This window comes from Temnothorax nylanderi, unplaced genomic scaffold (genome assembly GCF_030848795.1).
Source record: "Temnothorax nylanderi isolate EJ_2023f unplaced genomic scaffold, tnyl_v1.0 TNYL_tig0028_pilon, whole genome shotgun sequence".
NCBI classification, from domain to species: domain Eukaryota; kingdom Metazoa; phylum Arthropoda; class Insecta; order Hymenoptera; family Formicidae; genus Temnothorax; species Temnothorax nylanderi.
The window spans coordinates 1,191,685-1,209,777 of NW_027249090.1; the positions used below are offsets into that span (position 1 = coordinate 1,191,685).

Here is an 18,093-nt window from a genome sequence, read left to right on the forward strand (position 1 = left end):
GTGCCGGCGATGATGATGGTGGTGGTGGTCGTGTGGTAGCGATGTGGTGGTTGAGATGGTGGTGGTAGTGGTGGTGGTCACGTAGTGGTGGTAAGATTGTGAGCTTGGTAGTGATGGAATGAATCGGCGAGGTAAGAGGAGAGGGAACTAGTTCAGTGAACAAAACGACGTGAGAGGCAGTTGCACGCTATAACAACGCTACAGCGTTGTATATTCGCGCCACGGGTATTCGCATGAGCGCGGACGAGAAGACGAGAGCTTTAACCCTGCGATATTCCCCCGTATGTGCGACACATGTATAAAGAGCTCTTTTAATTTTATGTTAGGCTGCTGGATACCTTCGAGCGAAGTTTAACGGGTTGCGGTGAAAGAACTCTCGCGACACGCATTGGATTATCGCAACCATGAGCTTCGGTTTATACCTCGCAATCATGTTACAAACGTTGAAGACTATCGTCTACTGTGCGTGCGCGCACATTACGTTTTTCTATGACATAGCATTCTTTCGCGTCGTTTTTTTTTATACAATTACAAATTGCACTATATCGCTCATTTGCTACAAAACAACAATATAATTAGAAAATTGTTATTTATAAGTTTTTTGCAAAAGAATGAAAATTCGATATACTGAATAAAAAGTTAATATAAGAGCTAGATACTTTTATTTTTCTACAATTAGTTATTACACCAAAATTGCATTTAAAAATAATATTACAAAATTTTTATGATTTAAAATATTCAAACTCATTTTCTGGAAAACTTTGATTTGTGAATTATGTCATTGTTGCAGCAAATATGTTTAGAGGATATAAATGATGCCAGAATTTTTAAGAGTGGCGCAGGAACGATTATCCCTTAATGTACAAAAGTTCTTACTTTTAGTACGTTACTGATAATAATCCATACAGCTTTTGCTTTATGGTACTTGCCTACTAAAACAAAGGTAGATTTATATATGACTTGGCATTTACTGAAAAATGAAGATAAATTCCGAGTTACAATAATTAAAAGAAAATAATTGAATTTTATATCTGCTATTTTATATCTTTCTTATTAAATGTCTTATATTACTGTATTATCATTACTATGGATATTAAAGTTATTTAAATATTATATCAAGCTTACCTTTCTGATAAAACTTTTACTACAGAGACCAACATGGCCTTTCGCATTTGAAAGATTTACAGAGTATAAACAATATTCCACGTTCGAGATATTATTATATAAATAGAGAAGACATGTACTGAGCTATTAACAAACGAGCTATTCCAAGTTTGCAAGTAAAGAAGCAAAATTTGAGCAACTCAAGTCAAGATTATGGGAGGTACTAACGACAGAACTACAATCTAAACTCTTCAGGTTTGTGGTCTGAAAAATTTCCAAGACAGCTCCCGGAATCTTATTTATTACAACACTTTTGTTTCACGCCGATAACTGAACTTGACAAGTACATATATTCCGTTAATTAGCATACATAGATATTGAGGAAGCTGAATGAAAGAGAATCGCACCATCAATCGGCGCCCGAAACAATGACGCGCCGATGCCATTCACACATTGCATTCCGCTACAAAAGGCTAATGCTATGTAAATATAAAGTCTCGCCCATTCAAGCGCGATCTTCTTCTCACGCGGGAATAGGCAAGGCGGCCTTGTACTTGGCGTCCCGACCTTTTAGGTAAAAGAGATGATGTACGTCATCGCGTACCGTTACGACACGCGATCGCGCCGACCGATTCGTCAACGTTCCTCCGTGTCTCTTTGTCCCCTTTCAGGTACCTACCGTGTCGAAACGAGTCGCGAAATGAATTCACAAAATGACCGTTTGAAGATCGCCCGACAACGAGGCCGGGCCCTTCGTAGCGTCAGCTACGTTCCAACTCGCGCGGAGCGGCTACGGGCTACGGGCGCTTGAAAAGCTGACGGGCATAGAAATACGTGCTATCAATTTCCATATACGCGCCGTGGCCGCGCGCTCGTTTTACGGGAGGCTACGACGCCGCGCCGCGCGCCGGTGAGTTTTACGACGTCGCGCTTTGGTAGCGTAACCCAGTCCCGAATGGTTTCTGCGTCAAGTAGACGCGGTTCTCTCGACACGCTGATTATAATGCGTTATAACGTAATACGACACTGCTCACTTATGTCTTCTCCCACAAGTCGGAGATGTTTAAACGCGAATGTTTTAGCAATAAAATTTGCTAATAAAAAAAAAATTGAAAGAGGTGATGCCGTTCACTTTACGTGGAACGGATGTCATACTTGCAACCATGTGAGAAAAAATTGATATTGCGATTACGGAGACATGTTCAGGCGTTGAATAGTAGAGATAGTACTTTCGTTTGTTGGCCTCTTATCTATTGACGTTACACATATTTAGAACTGCGGCACACAACTTTCGTACTCGCCAGAACAAATTGTTATACTTGATACAGTATAGGAAAATGTCAAGAAGTAAAATTAAACTTACCAGATTTGAAAAATGATAAAGAGAGAAATTGGACTTGTAAATTCTTTAATTAATTCTAAAAATACATCTAACTTTTGTAATGGAATGCTGACTAAAATAAAAAATTGAGACTTACGTAATGTACGTGTTATTTATTTATGGAAAACAAGGATAATGTTGAACTGTATTTAATGTTACGTGTTTCGATAACAAGCTTTCATCTTTTCTTTTAGCAGTATCTATTAATGATTGAATCGTGATATCACACTTTATATCGGCACGAATGTTCTATGCAGGTGAGAAATTATCCTCTATGTAACTGAAAGGAATACAAGGAAATATTGTTAGTCGATTAATTCTTGGTTGGAGCCAGCTGACGGCGGCTCCATTATTTGAGAATGATTCGATCTGATATCCATGAAGTTGATTGATCGATGGATCAAATTCGCCACTCGAATTTGCCCGCAAACGCGACTTCCGTCAGGAAATAAACGTCGTCATTTAACTTCCATTAAATTTGTTTGCAAATTCTAATATCTCTCAGGAACATTTATAGAATAACCAGTTTAAATCAAAATAATCTAAAGTGTATATGAATTTTTGTTTAAAAAATAATATCAGAATTTATTATCAACGTACGTAGACACCAATCATGTTTATTTAATTACGCAGATACATTATACATTCATCTAAAGTATATATTATAGTTATAAAAATAATATTATATAAGATTTCATAATGTGATTTGTTTGGAAATTTATCTTAGATAGATGAAAACATTTTATTGCAGAAAGTCTTTTCAGTATCGAGCATCTGGAGCGCCTATTCCTGACAAGAATAAAATGATAGCAACGCTGAACTAAATGAGAAGCCAATCGTTGTAAGTGGCCGCTCATATTTCTCCTTCTCTTTCTCTCTGTCTTTATGGATCTAAAAACTCTCCACTCCATTACTCCGTAGACATAAAAATAGAAAATACGCGGTTAAACGGCGGAAAAAGGCCGTTTAATAGCAATAAGAAATTCATGTCTCGTGCAAATCAGCCTAACAACGGCTCATCCGCGATCGAACAATCGCGCCGCTTATTCTATCCAACTGGAGCAAATTCCAGAATCCGTGAACTAGAACCGCGCTCGCTCCAGCGAGACGTACGTAAGGTTGAATCGATTTGCCGGTGTAAAACCGGCTGGGCGTCGGCGGCTGCTGCCAGTAGAAAGAGACGGAAAGGGGGAAAAAAAGAAAAAAGGAAACGTCGAAGGACAGTGGGAACGTGCGGGGAGGCGAGCGTTGCGCCGGCATGGCGGGGTACCGGAGGGAACGAAGAAGTCGAAGGTGGAAGCGGGACCGCGTGAAGACGGGGAAGGAAGATGGAACGTGGCCGAGGGAGAGATCGAGGAGGAGAGCGTGCGAGAGACGAAGACCGAGACTCGATCTCTCTGACTGCCTCTGGCTGGCGGCGGGGTGCACGGACCACACTCCCCTTTCCGCCCACCAAAGACCGATCTCCTTCGTCAGTGCCGGCGTGGCGCGGGTTTCCTACAGGTGCGTTTACAACCTGCCTCACGCTTTTCTCGTCAGCCTACCTGACAGCGCGCGGGCCGAGGCGACAAACGCGCTTCGGCGTCGCGCTACCTTCGCAAGCGGAATCGACTACTCGATCTTCGGAGATCAATCACAGAGATGATACAGTGGTGCAGTGAGAGTTCTGGAGTTTGCGGGAGTGCGTGCGATACGTGAACGTCGACTTTGGACGTATAAGAATTGGCTAGAGCGCCTGCGGATGCAACGGTTCCTTACGATCGTCAAACTATCGGAATTATCGGACGCGTATCTACATCGTCCGCATCAGGCATGGCTGAGCATCGAATGCACCGAGGTGAGGAAATTCCACGGTAGCAGCGGAGGAACCAAAGCGTGAAGGAAGGAAAGAGAGAGAGAGGGTGCCAGGTTTCGCGTTTACGCACCTGCCCCTCATACCACGTCCCTACCTAAACCTCCTGCGTTCAACCTGCGCGGCATCGCCTCATAGGCACTGGTATAGATAGGATACCAGAGAACCCCCGCGCGTGCCCTCAGTCCGCCCTCTCGCCGCTCGCTCTCTCGGACTACCTGTCGGTCTCGCTCTGGCGACTGCGAGCCGACCGGTACCCGCCTCTCTCGCACCAAGGGCGACTCTAGAGTGAGGCAGTCACGCCGCAGCATCCAGCAGCAGCGCTACTAGCGGCAGCCAAACGGAAAGACTCCCAGGCGAGTCGCCCTGGCGTATAGGTGTGCGCGCAGATGTGTGCGTCGTGTGCGTGAGGTGTGCATGAGCCTCACCTGCGTGGGTGTGCGAGCCGAGGAAGCCTACCTGGCGGCGTCCGACACGCAGTTACCCGCGCGCTTCTCCGTGTTCTCCCGCAGGAAAGAGCGCCGAGCGCGTATCCCGCCATCCCGCTCCGGTTGTCGTTCTCTCGATTCTCGAGCTGCTTCTAGGGTACCGACCTTGGGAGAGAGGAGCGCGTCGCCGTCGCTGCTCCTTTCGCGGTACTCCGGGCGGCGAGATTGGAGCAGGAACGGAAGTGCGACGGAAAGGAAAGGAGTCGCGCCGCGCTGCCTACCGCAAGCCTGTGGTTGCCACCGCGTGTAGTGTATGTGTGTTTACGTGTACACGGGAGAAAGATAAGGAGTGATACGCGCGAAGGCCTGCGAAAGTTCTCGTTGTGCCGTAGTGGATGTCGACGGAGGTACAACGGATGTTTGGATGTTTCCGCCGCTGATCACCGGACCGTCGGCTAATAAGGGATTTCGAGCGGAGAAGGAGGAGGAGGAGATGCGTTGGCGGTTCGCTGGAGGACTCTGAAAGGGAGACCTGGAAGGCTCCATCAACGTCCTCCAGGTGAGAGAGACTTTTTCTCCCAGGGCGAGCATGTTGAGGGAGTTTCCATCATGAGGGACAATCGCAGGGCAATCGCGTGTCCGCCTCGTTGCGTCCCTACGGACATTCGCGATTCCAACATGGCTGCTGGGACTAGCCGACTAGCCGTGACCGCTGGGTCCGCGGAAGCCATGTTGGCAGGTGTGCTCGGCTCGAGATAACCAGTTCACGTTCGTAAAACGTACGCGGCACCGATACTCCGAATGGTAGACTGGAATGAGCACTTTACAATTGAATTATCATTTAAATCGCCGCGCGTCTGTCCGCCCTTCAAAGAGCCCATCTGTGAAACGAGATGTACGCGCGATTTCGCAAGTAAAGCGAGTACGCGAGATATCATTAATAAAAAGAAAAAAAACCTCTTTAAACGCTGTCCGTACCCATTTTCTGCACGATTGCGAAAGTTTGCGGTGAGTCGGTACACAGTGGTTCTCGCGATGTCCATTAGACATAAGATCCACGAATAAACTACCGATCACGATATTACACGACTCTCTACTTCTTAAGTAAACACGTTAAGAGTTAAGCGATGTGCCAAGGAATGTTTGGCGTATTATAAAATTGAAGAAATATCAATAGAAAATGATAGCGCCGTCATTTAACGATAACATATGAAAATAATTTTTAATAGTTTTTAAGTAAATATGTTCTTAAATTAACGCATTCTCTGATTTGCCAGTTCTATTTTTTATGCATCTACGTGTTAGTTTACTGTTTTTCACATACCATAACTCGACATATATGAGTATGTTAGTATATTATATGTACGTAAGAAAATTTATAAAGAATGTACAACAACCCATAATATTGTTAAAATAGATAATGCAAAATTAAAAAAAATTATTTTCCATATTGGTGGATGTACGTTCTTATATAAGTTATTTTTTATTTCAATTTTTATCTTAACTTTAATACGGATTTATGGAGATCGCTAATATGTAAAAAAACAACGTTTTCATAAAACTTTTTATGGAATAAGCAATATACTTATCAGATTCCTTTAATTGTGTATTAATATTAATATTTATTATTTATGTGTAAACATCACAAAAATATTATTTATATGTAAATCGTTTTTCTACATTTTCTGTAACATTTTTTGTAAAAAGCATCAATTGACAATTTCAATAAATTAAAAAAAAATAAATAAATTGTTAGAAAATATATGTTAATTTTTTTCAAGATTTTTTTAATTTACTTGATTATGTAGCTGTAAATGCTCGTAAGTTAATTTAATATTTTTAAAAATATAAAAATTTGGAAATATATAATCAAACAGATGTCTTAAAAGTCGTTTGTTCCGCGGAATGAAAAACTGATTATGTTGATCGTATTAGTTTCATTTTTATTCATCTATCAATGTGTAATTAATCAATTTTTTTAATCTTTTAGGTACAATCGCTATGCCAACCGACATCGTAGTTACGTCGGCCTCGGCCACAGTTTCTGAGGAGACGAGCAGAGGTCGGGACCTGAGTCTTGGACAGTCTCCGAGATCAGGCCCCTCTTCCGCAGCCTCGTCGTCTTCTAGTTCTAGCGCGGCATCGACCTCGAGAGGATTCGATCCATCTGGCACTCTCGCCGCCTATCATCATCACCGTCACAGCTTGGTAACCAGTCTGGGTCATGCCCATCACCGAGAGTCGTCAGCCTTTGTGCCTGTGGTGCCTTCAAGATTACAACTCACTCCGTATCCAGGTGAAATGCATCCTCATTTACCCGGGCCACCGCCCTCTTCCTCATCATCGACGAATTCAGAACACGAAGTCGGTCCTGAATCTTCAGTGGCCAGAAAGAGCTCGTCGAGTTACGATATCATGGCGATGATGGCCGACAAAAGAAAAGAGTTAGCGCGAGGTCTTTTACTACCGCCGCATCCTCTCCTTGAACCTCCTGGGTATCCAGTCTTTGCTGGTCCTTTTCCTGGTAGTTCCGCTTTGTATCCCCCGGGTGGTCCATTAACCCATCAGCATCTGGATCGAAGGTTACTTAGAGCACCTGGCAGAGCATCCAGACCGAAGAAACAGTTCATTTGTAAATTCTGTAATCGACAGTTCACGAAATCATATAATCTCCTTATTCATGAGAGAACTCATACCGACGAGAGGCCATACTCCTGCGACATTTGCGGTAAGGCCTTCAGGCGGCAAGATCATCTTAGGGATCATAGGTATGATACATAATTCTTTATTAAATTCACTAAATTAAATCAGTTCACTGAATTAAATTAACTATAACGTATCACGTAAAAAGAATGAAAAATTAACTTTTTTGAATTCTTTATTGTATGTTTATATTGTATTAATTTGTTTTACGATATTAAGTATCTGCAATAAAATTAACGGTATAAATATTAAATAAAGTCAACAGATAAATTAAAAATATGAAAAGTTTTATAGCTTCAAATTAGAATATAGACTTTTTTTGTTAACTATTATCATTTCCTGATTTTTATCTTCTTCTCTTAGGTATATCCACAGTAAAGAAAAGCCTTTCAAGTGCGGTGAATGTGGTAAGGGCTTTTGTCAGAGCCGTACTCTAGCAGTTCACAAGATTCTGCATATGGAAGAATCTCCGCACAAATGTCCCGTTTGCGCGAGAAGTTTTAACCAGCGCAGCAATCTCAAGACGCATCTTCTAACGCACACAGATCACAAGCCTTATGAATGTACCTCGTGCGGTAAGGTATTTCGTAGAAACTGCGATCTCAGAAGACACGCATTGACACATGCCGTGGGCGATGTTCCTCCAGAAGCATTGGAAGAGGCGTTGAGGGACGACGACAGTCCCGAAGAAGATTGCCCCGAGCCTGGACCATCTTCCTCATCGACATCCACACCACCGTCCGTATCTTCTGCATCTTCTACTTCGTCCGGATATCCTTCCCAAGGTTCTTCAGTGCAGCCACCTGCGCCTACAGCTCCGGCCTCAGCACCACCTCTTCCTCAGAGACCTCAACTTCAGATCAGAAGGGACCTACTACCCACTGTGAAGACATCGACGGTGACCAGCGGCGCATCTGCGGCTCATTCTGTCACCCAGAACCCACCGGCTGCACTCCCGCCACCACCCCCACTCATTTTGGCTTCTTACCGGCGAAGAATTGGCTCCCCGGGTCCTTCCAGAGTATTCCTAGAGCTTCAAGAGCGTGAGCGCGAGAGAGAACGAGAGATGGAGCAGAACAGGGAAAGAGAACGTAACAGGGAACGTGACAAGGAAATAGCTAGACCACCGAGAGCTCCAACACCGCAGCCACCACCACCACCTAGACCTGCACCAGCACGCCAGGGTTTCACTATTGCGGATATAATGGGTCGATAGAAAATTTGTCGCAGGTAGTTTTCCTGTGCTTGAATTTCTTTCTCATAGGCTTTATGGATTACACGAAGGAAAGGTACCGGTTTTCACAAAGAATAAAGTCTTTCTAAAGATTCCATGGATTCTACGAAATTTTTGAAACACGTAAAGATATGGCTAATAACTTGTCGAATTTTTTAGAAAGTCTGCATACAATCTATTTTTCATGTGGATATGAGAGAGTTTAAATAAACAATGAGCAAAGTCCTAAAAAAATATCTTCATAAGTCTTTCAAAAAAGGCGTGCGCGATTCTAAAATAGTTATTAAAGACTTGGAAAAATTAACCCTCTCACTCCAAATAATCATATATTATCTTTTTATACCTATTATAAAATAATACAAAGAAACGAATTATAAAAATCATATGCATTAAACAAGATAATTTCAAAAGTACGTATCAAAAAGATATTTTCATTATTATATAACCTAGAATGCAGTATTAAGAAATAATTTTCTAGGAATGAGACGGTTAAACAAATATATACCAAAAATGTGCCTTAATAGTTTATCGCTAAAGAGAGGTGCTCTCGCTTCATGCTACAGTTGTAGAAGCTACAGTAGTTCTTCCCGCGACGCGCATCGCGATAACGACGCAATAGCGAAGAAATAATAAGTCCAGAAGATATTAAGAAAACTGCGACTATACGGCGAAGTATTCTTTTGTCCTGCAGTTGTTCGAGAGAGGGGATAATGCAAATTTTGCGGTCGGGGTAATAACCTGTGCCTGTGCCACCGTGGCAGGTGCAATACAGCTTTGTACCTGCTCGATCCGCGCGCGAAATACCTGCTCCCTGCTACTACTACTACTGCTGCTGCTGCTGCTGCTGCTTTTCCCTTCTAAAAATATTCCTAGACGAATATCAATATTTTTTTCTCTCCTCTTCCGGCCTCCTCCCTCGCCTTTCCGTGCCCTCGACGCGAGAAAGCGTTAATGGTCTTTTTGTGCGACCCAAACTGTACACCATCCGACCGCAGAGACGATCCTTTCGAGCTATGCCTGTAACGCCTCCAACACAAAGGTATACCTTCTTTTCAGTGGATTTCAAAGAATCCATATATAAGAAACGATCCCTCGAATATACATTCTAGAATAGCTTTCCGTTTTAAAGTGTCTATTGTGATTAAATAAAATTTCGATGTGTTCGAATGTTTGAATGATCCGGCCAACTTTATGCGTTAATGCGCGTTACGGAAAAATACAACAAAATCGGGTACAAAATGGATATACTCCATGCTTGAAATGATATTTACTAATAGCAATATATCTTTCTTAATTATAAAATATACATAGATCTTCATAAATACTGAAAACTCAATATTTCCATAAGGACTGTCTGAAAGCGAACCAGTTATTTCCATAACGCTTTGTTTTGTGCGAAATTAATAGAAATAAATTAAATTAAATTCTCAGTATTCTTCACGAATACTTATAATATTATACTTATAATCATGAGTATAATACATGTTAAACAAATTCAAAATTATTACAATTAAATGTTCCAAATTTTTTATTATTTTAATAAATTAATTTAATTTATTTCAAAGCTATTTTAATAGCAGCGACACGTTACGAAAGGAATCCCATGAATTTTATAAATAGCTGATATGTAATATTTTACATTCGCCATTCGAATAGTCGAGTAATTGTACATGAGACTATTTGCGTAATGTTTTACATGTGTAATAATAATGTAATTATTACTTTAGATATATTACGAACTTTCCAAATATGTGGAATTGAACGTTACAATAATAATTAGAACACAATTATAAAATAATTATTAACAACAAGATTGTATCACGTGTTCAAGTTACAACAATTATGTATGAAAGTCGTGTATGAAAGTAGCTCAGTAAAATTACGTGCTAAAAATTCAGATATGACTTAAAATATGATAAATGTTAGTAATCTATGTTTCAAACAGAAATGTAATTTTTCATACGTATATGTGAGAAGGAGAATGAAGTTGTATGTGTGCGTGAAAGCGAGCGTGATATAGCGATAGGGATAGAGATAGCGCAAAAAGAAGAAAAGTGACGAAGAAGAAGAAAAGAAAGGAAATGAGAAGGAAGAATGTAAGAAGACATTTTTGGTGCGCTTTGCGACACACTTTAATGTATAGTGATATATACAATGTACAATATACTACGTACAACGAGAGCCTGCATCGAAAACTACAAATGTGCGAGCGATCAATCTCCTGTTATTTTCTACGTTACTAGTTTATTCCTCATATCAGTATATTTTTAGATTTATATGAAAGTTAAGCAACTTTGTAAATTATATTAAGAAATATGAAATAAAAAAAAATATAAAAAACGGTAACAGCTGTAACATATTCATTGAGAGAACATTTTACCAGAATAAAATCACATTAAGAATACTGCAATTAAATTGTAACGGTATTTATACAAAAGATGATTTATATTAATTTATTTATATTAATTAAAAATATTATCAAATATTATTAACTTTTTTAGCTTTAGTAAATTTTATAAGTCATGTTTTTTACGAGGCATATCCTGCCTGTAAATATTTTTAAAATACAATTTAATAAATTATACAAAAGATGTAAAAACAACTGCAATTAATGCTAATTTATAATATGCAACGTATATTTCAGTCTGAACTGAACTGAAATATCGACTGAAACATTTAATCCTTTTTTTTTTTTCTTGAATGCCATGCTTGAAGAGATGCTTCTAAAGGTATATAGCCGACAGTGGCTAACTTATCTGCCCAGTTATACTCAACAATTTAAATAATAAAATTGTAAAATAAAATTCTCAATACATTTAATTATAAGCAGATTAATACGTATATATTTAAAAAAAAATTAATTTACACGATATGCAAGTATAGTGTTTACCAACAGCTAGTTTCTTCACGCGTATTTATGGTTTTCTAATACTTTTATCTAGATAGCGCACTAACTCCTATACAGACGTGGGACGGAAAAAAAATGGTGAAAAGAGCAGAAATGGTCTTGGCGTCTCGAAATTTATGTTAAATTTATAGATAGGTCTAAAGGATTGTAAACTAGGAGACACATAAATATTCATAGTTTCAAGGAAACCGAAGCCTAGGTCTGAAGACACAAACTTTAAGTGTGCCTTTAAGCAACTTAAAGCATATTGACAATGTCCACTATGTTATCTTAATCCTTTGTGAAAGAAAAAAAAACCTTTGTTTGACGGGAACCATCTGTGCACTACAGTTCAAACAGCATGTAACTGAATAAATGAAGATAAGATAATTCCGTGATGACTCTAAACTTCGCTGCATTTCCATTCTTTTTTTTTGCAGAAGAAAGCTTGAATATAGTTAAGTAAGTAACATTAACAAAAATGTGTATTGTTTATATTATCTCTAATTGCAGTATATAATTTATTATAACTATATCACATTCTTTTAATTCTTTCCTAATATTCTTTTCAACCAGGGTAACGTTTATGAAATTTTAATTTGTTTTCAAGTATTAGTATGTTATTGTATATAAAAATAATTTTTATTAAATATTAAAAACTATCGCTATTCCAATCGAATTAATTATCCGTCATTAAGCAAAGAATAAAATATTCGGATATTTATGTCACTTTTGATAAAAATTTATTAAAATACTTTAGATTTAGTACATAAATATATTTTAACTTTTGCATATCATTTCTTTCAATTCTGATGTCTTTGAAAATATTTTAAAACTATATAATTCCGATAAAAAGTGTAATGTTATTATTCGTCTATTTATATTGTAAAAAAATGATGCTCTCTTTATATTACAGAGGTACATATAGAAATATTTTTTTTGTTAAAAACAAAAAAAATTTGTTTTTTACGTGTCGTTGATAGGTTCGTGCAAAAATGCGAGTTTCAAAAACGAGTTTCAAAAACGAATTCTAAATGAACTTCCGTTTTGGCCTGAATATCGGACGAATTACTTGTGAGAAAGTTTGTTTGCACTTAAGCGCGTGTTGTGCCGCTGTCAGCTCGGCTTGTACATTTTACGAGCCGGGTTCCGCCGCTCGCAGACGGCTTTATGGCGGGGGAGGTGAGTAAAAATCGACAAACAATCTATTCCATCCGTACATGTCGGGCGCGGCCCGTCGTCGTTACACGAGATGATAAGTCCTATACGAACACGTCGTCCTCGCCGTCTTTCCACTTCCTCGACCGGCCTCGTTGTCAGTGTCGGTCTCTCTGTGACGGCGGCGACTTTCTGTGAAAATTTCGGCGTAACTCAAAAGCTAAGTCAAACATGGGCGTGTTTCACGAGGTGTCTCGGTAAATCCGGTAAAGCCGCGAAGGCAAATTCCTGCGCGAGCGACACACGTCACGCTTTGCTTTACGCACCGAGGCACGCATGTGTGTGTACGTATGTATCGCGCAAACTGGATGTGTCAACGGGTACTTAGGCATTTCGCACGTCGAAGATTGGAGATCACTTTGTCGTGATAAAGCTGTAAAAGCCAAGTAATAAGAATCTCGCAGAAGCTGTTCTCTTTGAGAGATTATGTCTTGATGAACAATATTCATTCGATGAAATAGACGCAAGAAAATATATCTTTTCCACACATTTGTTTCTTGGATGTCGCAGACTTATCGTAAACAATTTGCTGCAATTTGTTAACAACGTTGTTCGCTAATAGAATCTTTTTTTCATGTGTAATGTTTAGAATATGTAAATGACGACGTGTAACTTTCTTCTACAAATTTTCAATTTTGTGGAACTGTAAGAGTAGAGCTAACAATTTTAATGTTCAGTGCAGTAACTGTTTGTTCGCAATTTTTTTTGTATCATCTGACTATTAAATTGTATAATATAGAATTCATATAGAGGAAGGATTCTTTTTTGCATCACTTTAATCGCGACATTCAATGGATACGGTATTATTTGCGGATCGGAAGTAGCATAATTGCGCACGTATAAGACTATACGACGCCGTCGTGGAAGAGGTCAAATTTGCGTCCGGTATTATGGTGGTCGCCGTAACCTTACGTCGCCCGTACATTTGCGGGCGTAGCATTATAACGTGTGCACGTTGCATACTTACGTGGCCAGCGGAAGGTGCGGCTTTAGTCCATGATTCTTCTTGGGTTCGTCCTATGCCCATTATGCGAGCGAACTCTTCGTGGTGCCTCTCTGGACCTTAAGATAAAGTCTCGCTCACAGCGACGCCCGTTTGTCACCCGCAGAATTTTACGCGCATACTGATTTTCCGAATGTTTTGTAAGTACGGATTTACCAAAATTTTATTTTTGTTCACGGGTATACTTTTAGAATAACTCCATTGTCGGAAATAAGTGTGTATCATCACCATACTAACTATTTTAAAGCTTAGCAGGAATATATAATATATGATTCTTAATAAAGAATATTAAGGAAATTTCAATCAAATTCAGGAAAATGGGATTACATATCTGCTTATATATAAACAAATTCGTAAGATATATAAATAATAGAAGAAAAAGAGAAACATGAGAATAATGAGCATAATGGGCATAGGACGAACCCAAGAAGAATCATAGACTAAATCCGCACCTTCCGCTGGCCACGTAAGTATGCAACGTGCACATGTAAGATGTACAAATAATAAAAGAAAAAGAAAAAACTATCTAATTATTACAATAGTATCCTAAATTGTTATTTCGTTTATTAAAATTTACGGAATTTACTAACATTTATTTGCATTTTATTGACACGTAAATTACAATAATTTAAATAATATTTTTGCAACTTTATCCTTTAATTAAAATCTAGACACTTACAATTAGTCTTAATAGCACAAATGTAGAATATAAGCGCTTGTTTAAATTGATACAAGAGTGTAAAGACCGAATATAGTTTTCTAGCTAGAGATACAAATCGGCGATGTGATACGCGGGATTTGAAATAAACTGCGAAAATATCCAAGTTAATCTTTCGAGTTATAGCGTCAATGGCTTTTCCTCGCGAAAACAAGTGCGCAGATGATAACGTGTAATAAAAGCTGGTAAATCCAGGATTGTGCTAGTAATGTATATTGCCGTCCGTAAACGTAAAATATGAAATCATTGTAGATTCTGCAATTTAATTCGAATTTTTGTAAGTCAAAAATAGAACATTACGAATATTACATATACGAAGAGAAAAAATTCTTAATTTATAATAAAAACTCTCCTTGTATCCCTCTTTCTCATAAAAATAATCGTTATTGAAATGATTTTGTTACAATGCTGCGAATATCAGATTAAATTTACGTTGCTTTTTCGGATAGATTAAAAAGGAACGTTTTAATAGACCATTAAGAAGAATTTTACAGCGTTTTTGCATATCTTCTGCTCATTTAATTTCACTTTGTCAGCAAAGATTCGACGAGCTCGAGATGCTATCCGTCTTTATTGAAACGATTGTAAAGTTGTCGCCGCATCTTGGCTTGTGCTTCTGACGCTATTTCAAAACGCAAAATTCGTACGCTTAGGAAACGGTTGTGAAACGACCATTAAGAGATACGAAACATTGTCGTGTGTGCACACACACCTTTCCATTAGGCACGTCCGCGTATCTACGAGTCGCGACTTCACGCCGACGAAGAACGCGAGTAAAGCTTTGATGTGACCGCCATTACTGAGGGCACACTTATCATCGTATATACAGGCGACAACTTAGAATCCACGACAAATTCTTGTCGATGCTTTATACTTTATAAACACTCTACGAACACACTACACCTATCTTTTTTTCTGATTCTGATCATAAAAAGAATATTCGTTCACGTCAGACACTTTCTGATATTTTTCTATTTGATCATACATATATTATTCTTATTTGATTCGCGTGCTTTTATTCATGATACGTTTTTATATGAGATCGATTGGTTCTCGACAACTTTATTGCGTATATTCTTTTTTATATATTGTTACATTATCATGTAAGATTATATCAGAAACTAATTACACCTCTCGAATAAAGATGATTGATCTATGCAATTCTAGAGTATAAAAAAGAAGAGATAAACGAAAATATTATATTAATACAATTTGCATTGTAATGTTTCTTATTGCAAATGTAAATTTGCAAATTTTATTTACAAAGTTTCTTATATATTCGACGTTCAAATTACGGAGTGATGTTGGTTGATTACGTCTGGTTTATCGTAAAATAATCGTAAAATAAGTCACATGATTCTTTTTACTGACATTTTCATAGGATGCGCGCGCGCGCGCGGTAGCGATATCATTTTGTAAAGTCCATCAGAGAAATGGATCGGAAAAGAAGTTTCACCGCTGTCATTTCCGCTCGCGTTCGCACACATTCAGACCTAAGTGGCGTTCCTCCATTTTTCCGGCCGGGTCCCATTCACGATTTTCCTTTCGGATTACGTTATCTCGGGATCGACGGTTGACGGTTAGTTCTCACGCCGCTGCTTGGACCTCTACCTGCTAATTCGACAAGACCTGTCTCGATCGGTTCTCGTTATCTTTCACGCTGCGTGCGTGCGGCGACGTCGTTTACAGTATCGTGCCCGTGTCCTAATCTATCGGTCGGGGTCCCCCAGGCCGAAACGAGAGGTGATGTTACCCCTCTTCCTTCTCCGCCACGGATGTGACAATATTTGTCGCGACCGACGACCGAGGCGAGAGCAATAGGCGCGGACGCGCGTTATTTGCCCTATTCCCTGTGAGATGCCGTCTGTTTGCCGAAGCTTTGTTTCCACCAGTTTCCGTTTCCTGCGCCAACACGGCGGCTCCTCTGATCCATCCGGTCACCGAATACGCACTTTTGGATATCAAGATAACGCGATTTTTTTGGTACACTTTCAACTTCTGATTACGCTCAGATATCTGGTCTGTGCGTCTCCGTTTGTTCATATCGCTTCTGTAGTATAACGTCCAAAAAACTGGAAGAACACCGGATTTTTCGGTTCTCGCAAGAAAAATGAACTTTACGTTTTCGGTTTTAATGTATGCAATATTAATTATGTAATTAGCCAAAAATGTAACAAATGGGTATTTAATTATAATTGTGGTCTCGACTCAGCGAAATAGCGATCATAATTCTTGTGTAATAAGATCGATGGTAATTTTCACGATAGTAATTTTCAAATTAGTTTTTAGCATTTATGTATATCTATATGTGAAACAAAATTATAATATAATATACAATTATAATATATCATATATTTGTATATTTTATATTTACAATTTTACTATATTTCTGTAATTTTGAATATTTTTTCATGAAATTAATAATGTATTGTTAGTTAATTTCATATTTGTAATAGAGAAATAATTTTAAGAAATGTTGATGCGTTTGAACAGGAATATGGCGAGGTGGCGAGACTCGATATTTTTCGTATCAATTGACTTCTGTGAATTTGTTACGAATCGTTACATGTAACCCTGCAGGGCTAAACTGAAGTTTCAGTGCATGCGAAAGGGAAAAATAAAATAGCTTCAGAATTGTTTTAATGCGCGTATTCCTTTCGCATTAATTATTTAAATTATCTTGTTATTGAAAATGATTGCTTATTACTTCTTTTTTCCCAAATTCCTTGATAATTTGAACGTAGTATGTGATCGTTTTATTCAGTTAGATTTTTTAAATGCACTAATGTTTCTATAAGATATGAACGGTAATAGTAGTCTATCACTACGTGACAGTTGTTATAAAGCAAATAACATCAAAAGTTGCATCATAAAGTATAAAATCCATCAGTTCTTAATTAAAAAAATTTAAACATATTACACACTTTTATAATATATGAATTAATATATCATCAATAAATAAATAATACGTCATAAGCATGATCAAATACAATTTGATTAAATCCGGCATTCGCCTGACATTAAACAGAAACATGCAGGAAAATCAGGAATCAATATAATTAGCAACATTGAGTTCAACTCCATCGATGCTTCAATACTATTCGCTGCATCATTATTTTATACAACAAAGCAGTTACATACTTTTGACATCGGCAATTTCTACAGCAATCAATATGTATTCCTAACATGCCGTCGTGCATGTCAAAAATACTTAAACATCTCTTAATCTGTCATTTAAATCGGCATTAAGCCAGCGAAGACTACCCTTTATTTACTATTATCCGAGTTCCTATTGTCATTTCGATGCCTCTCCATCTTTGGCGATGCATTTTCGCAGGCTGAATCGGTGGCCACACGGCTCGGCGGTGAAGTCGCCGCATGCCAAGCTCGTCGGCGTCGCCTTTGTTGCCAATCGCTCCCTCGTTTCCTTCCTCTTCATCGTCTTCTTCTTTCTCTCTTCATCGTCGTCAATCCTCTTCGCCGTTCCCGAGGAATTTTTCCACCACTCGATCATCCCGGTGACTCGTGTGAGGGAAGCGATCGTCCCGTCCGCATGGGATTGTCC

General features: G+C 38.8%; 1 protein-coding gene across 1 annotated transcript; it reads left to right on the plus strand.

The window, feature by feature from the left end:
* Positions 1 to 3,734: 3,734 nt before the first annotated feature.
* On the plus strand, positions 3,735 to 11,048 carry LOC139770302 (uncharacterized). The gene is made up of 3 exons (XM_071702182.1): positions 3,735 to 5,324; positions 6,756 to 7,533; positions 7,832 to 11,048. Exons 2-3 carry the CDS (start codon positions 6,767 to 6,769, stop codon positions 8,682 to 8,684), a joined length of 1,620 nt encoding a protein of 539 aa, XP_071558283.1. The 5' UTR covers positions 3,735 to 5,324; positions 6,756 to 6,766; the 3' UTR covers positions 8,685 to 11,048.
* The last annotated feature ends 7,045 nt before the right edge of the window (positions 11,049 to 18,093 follow it).

What these genes read in the sequence shown, in the direction of transcription:
- LOC139770302 (XM_071702182.1), top strand. Translation starts at nt 6,767, where the DNA reads ATGCCAACCGACATCGTAGTTACGTCGGCCTCGGCCACAGTTTCTGAG. An exon ending in GATCATCTTAGGGATCATAG is followed by an intron (nt 7,534 to 7,831) that starts GTATGATACATA and finishes TTCTTCTCTTAG; the next exon opens with GTATATCCACAGTAAAGAAA.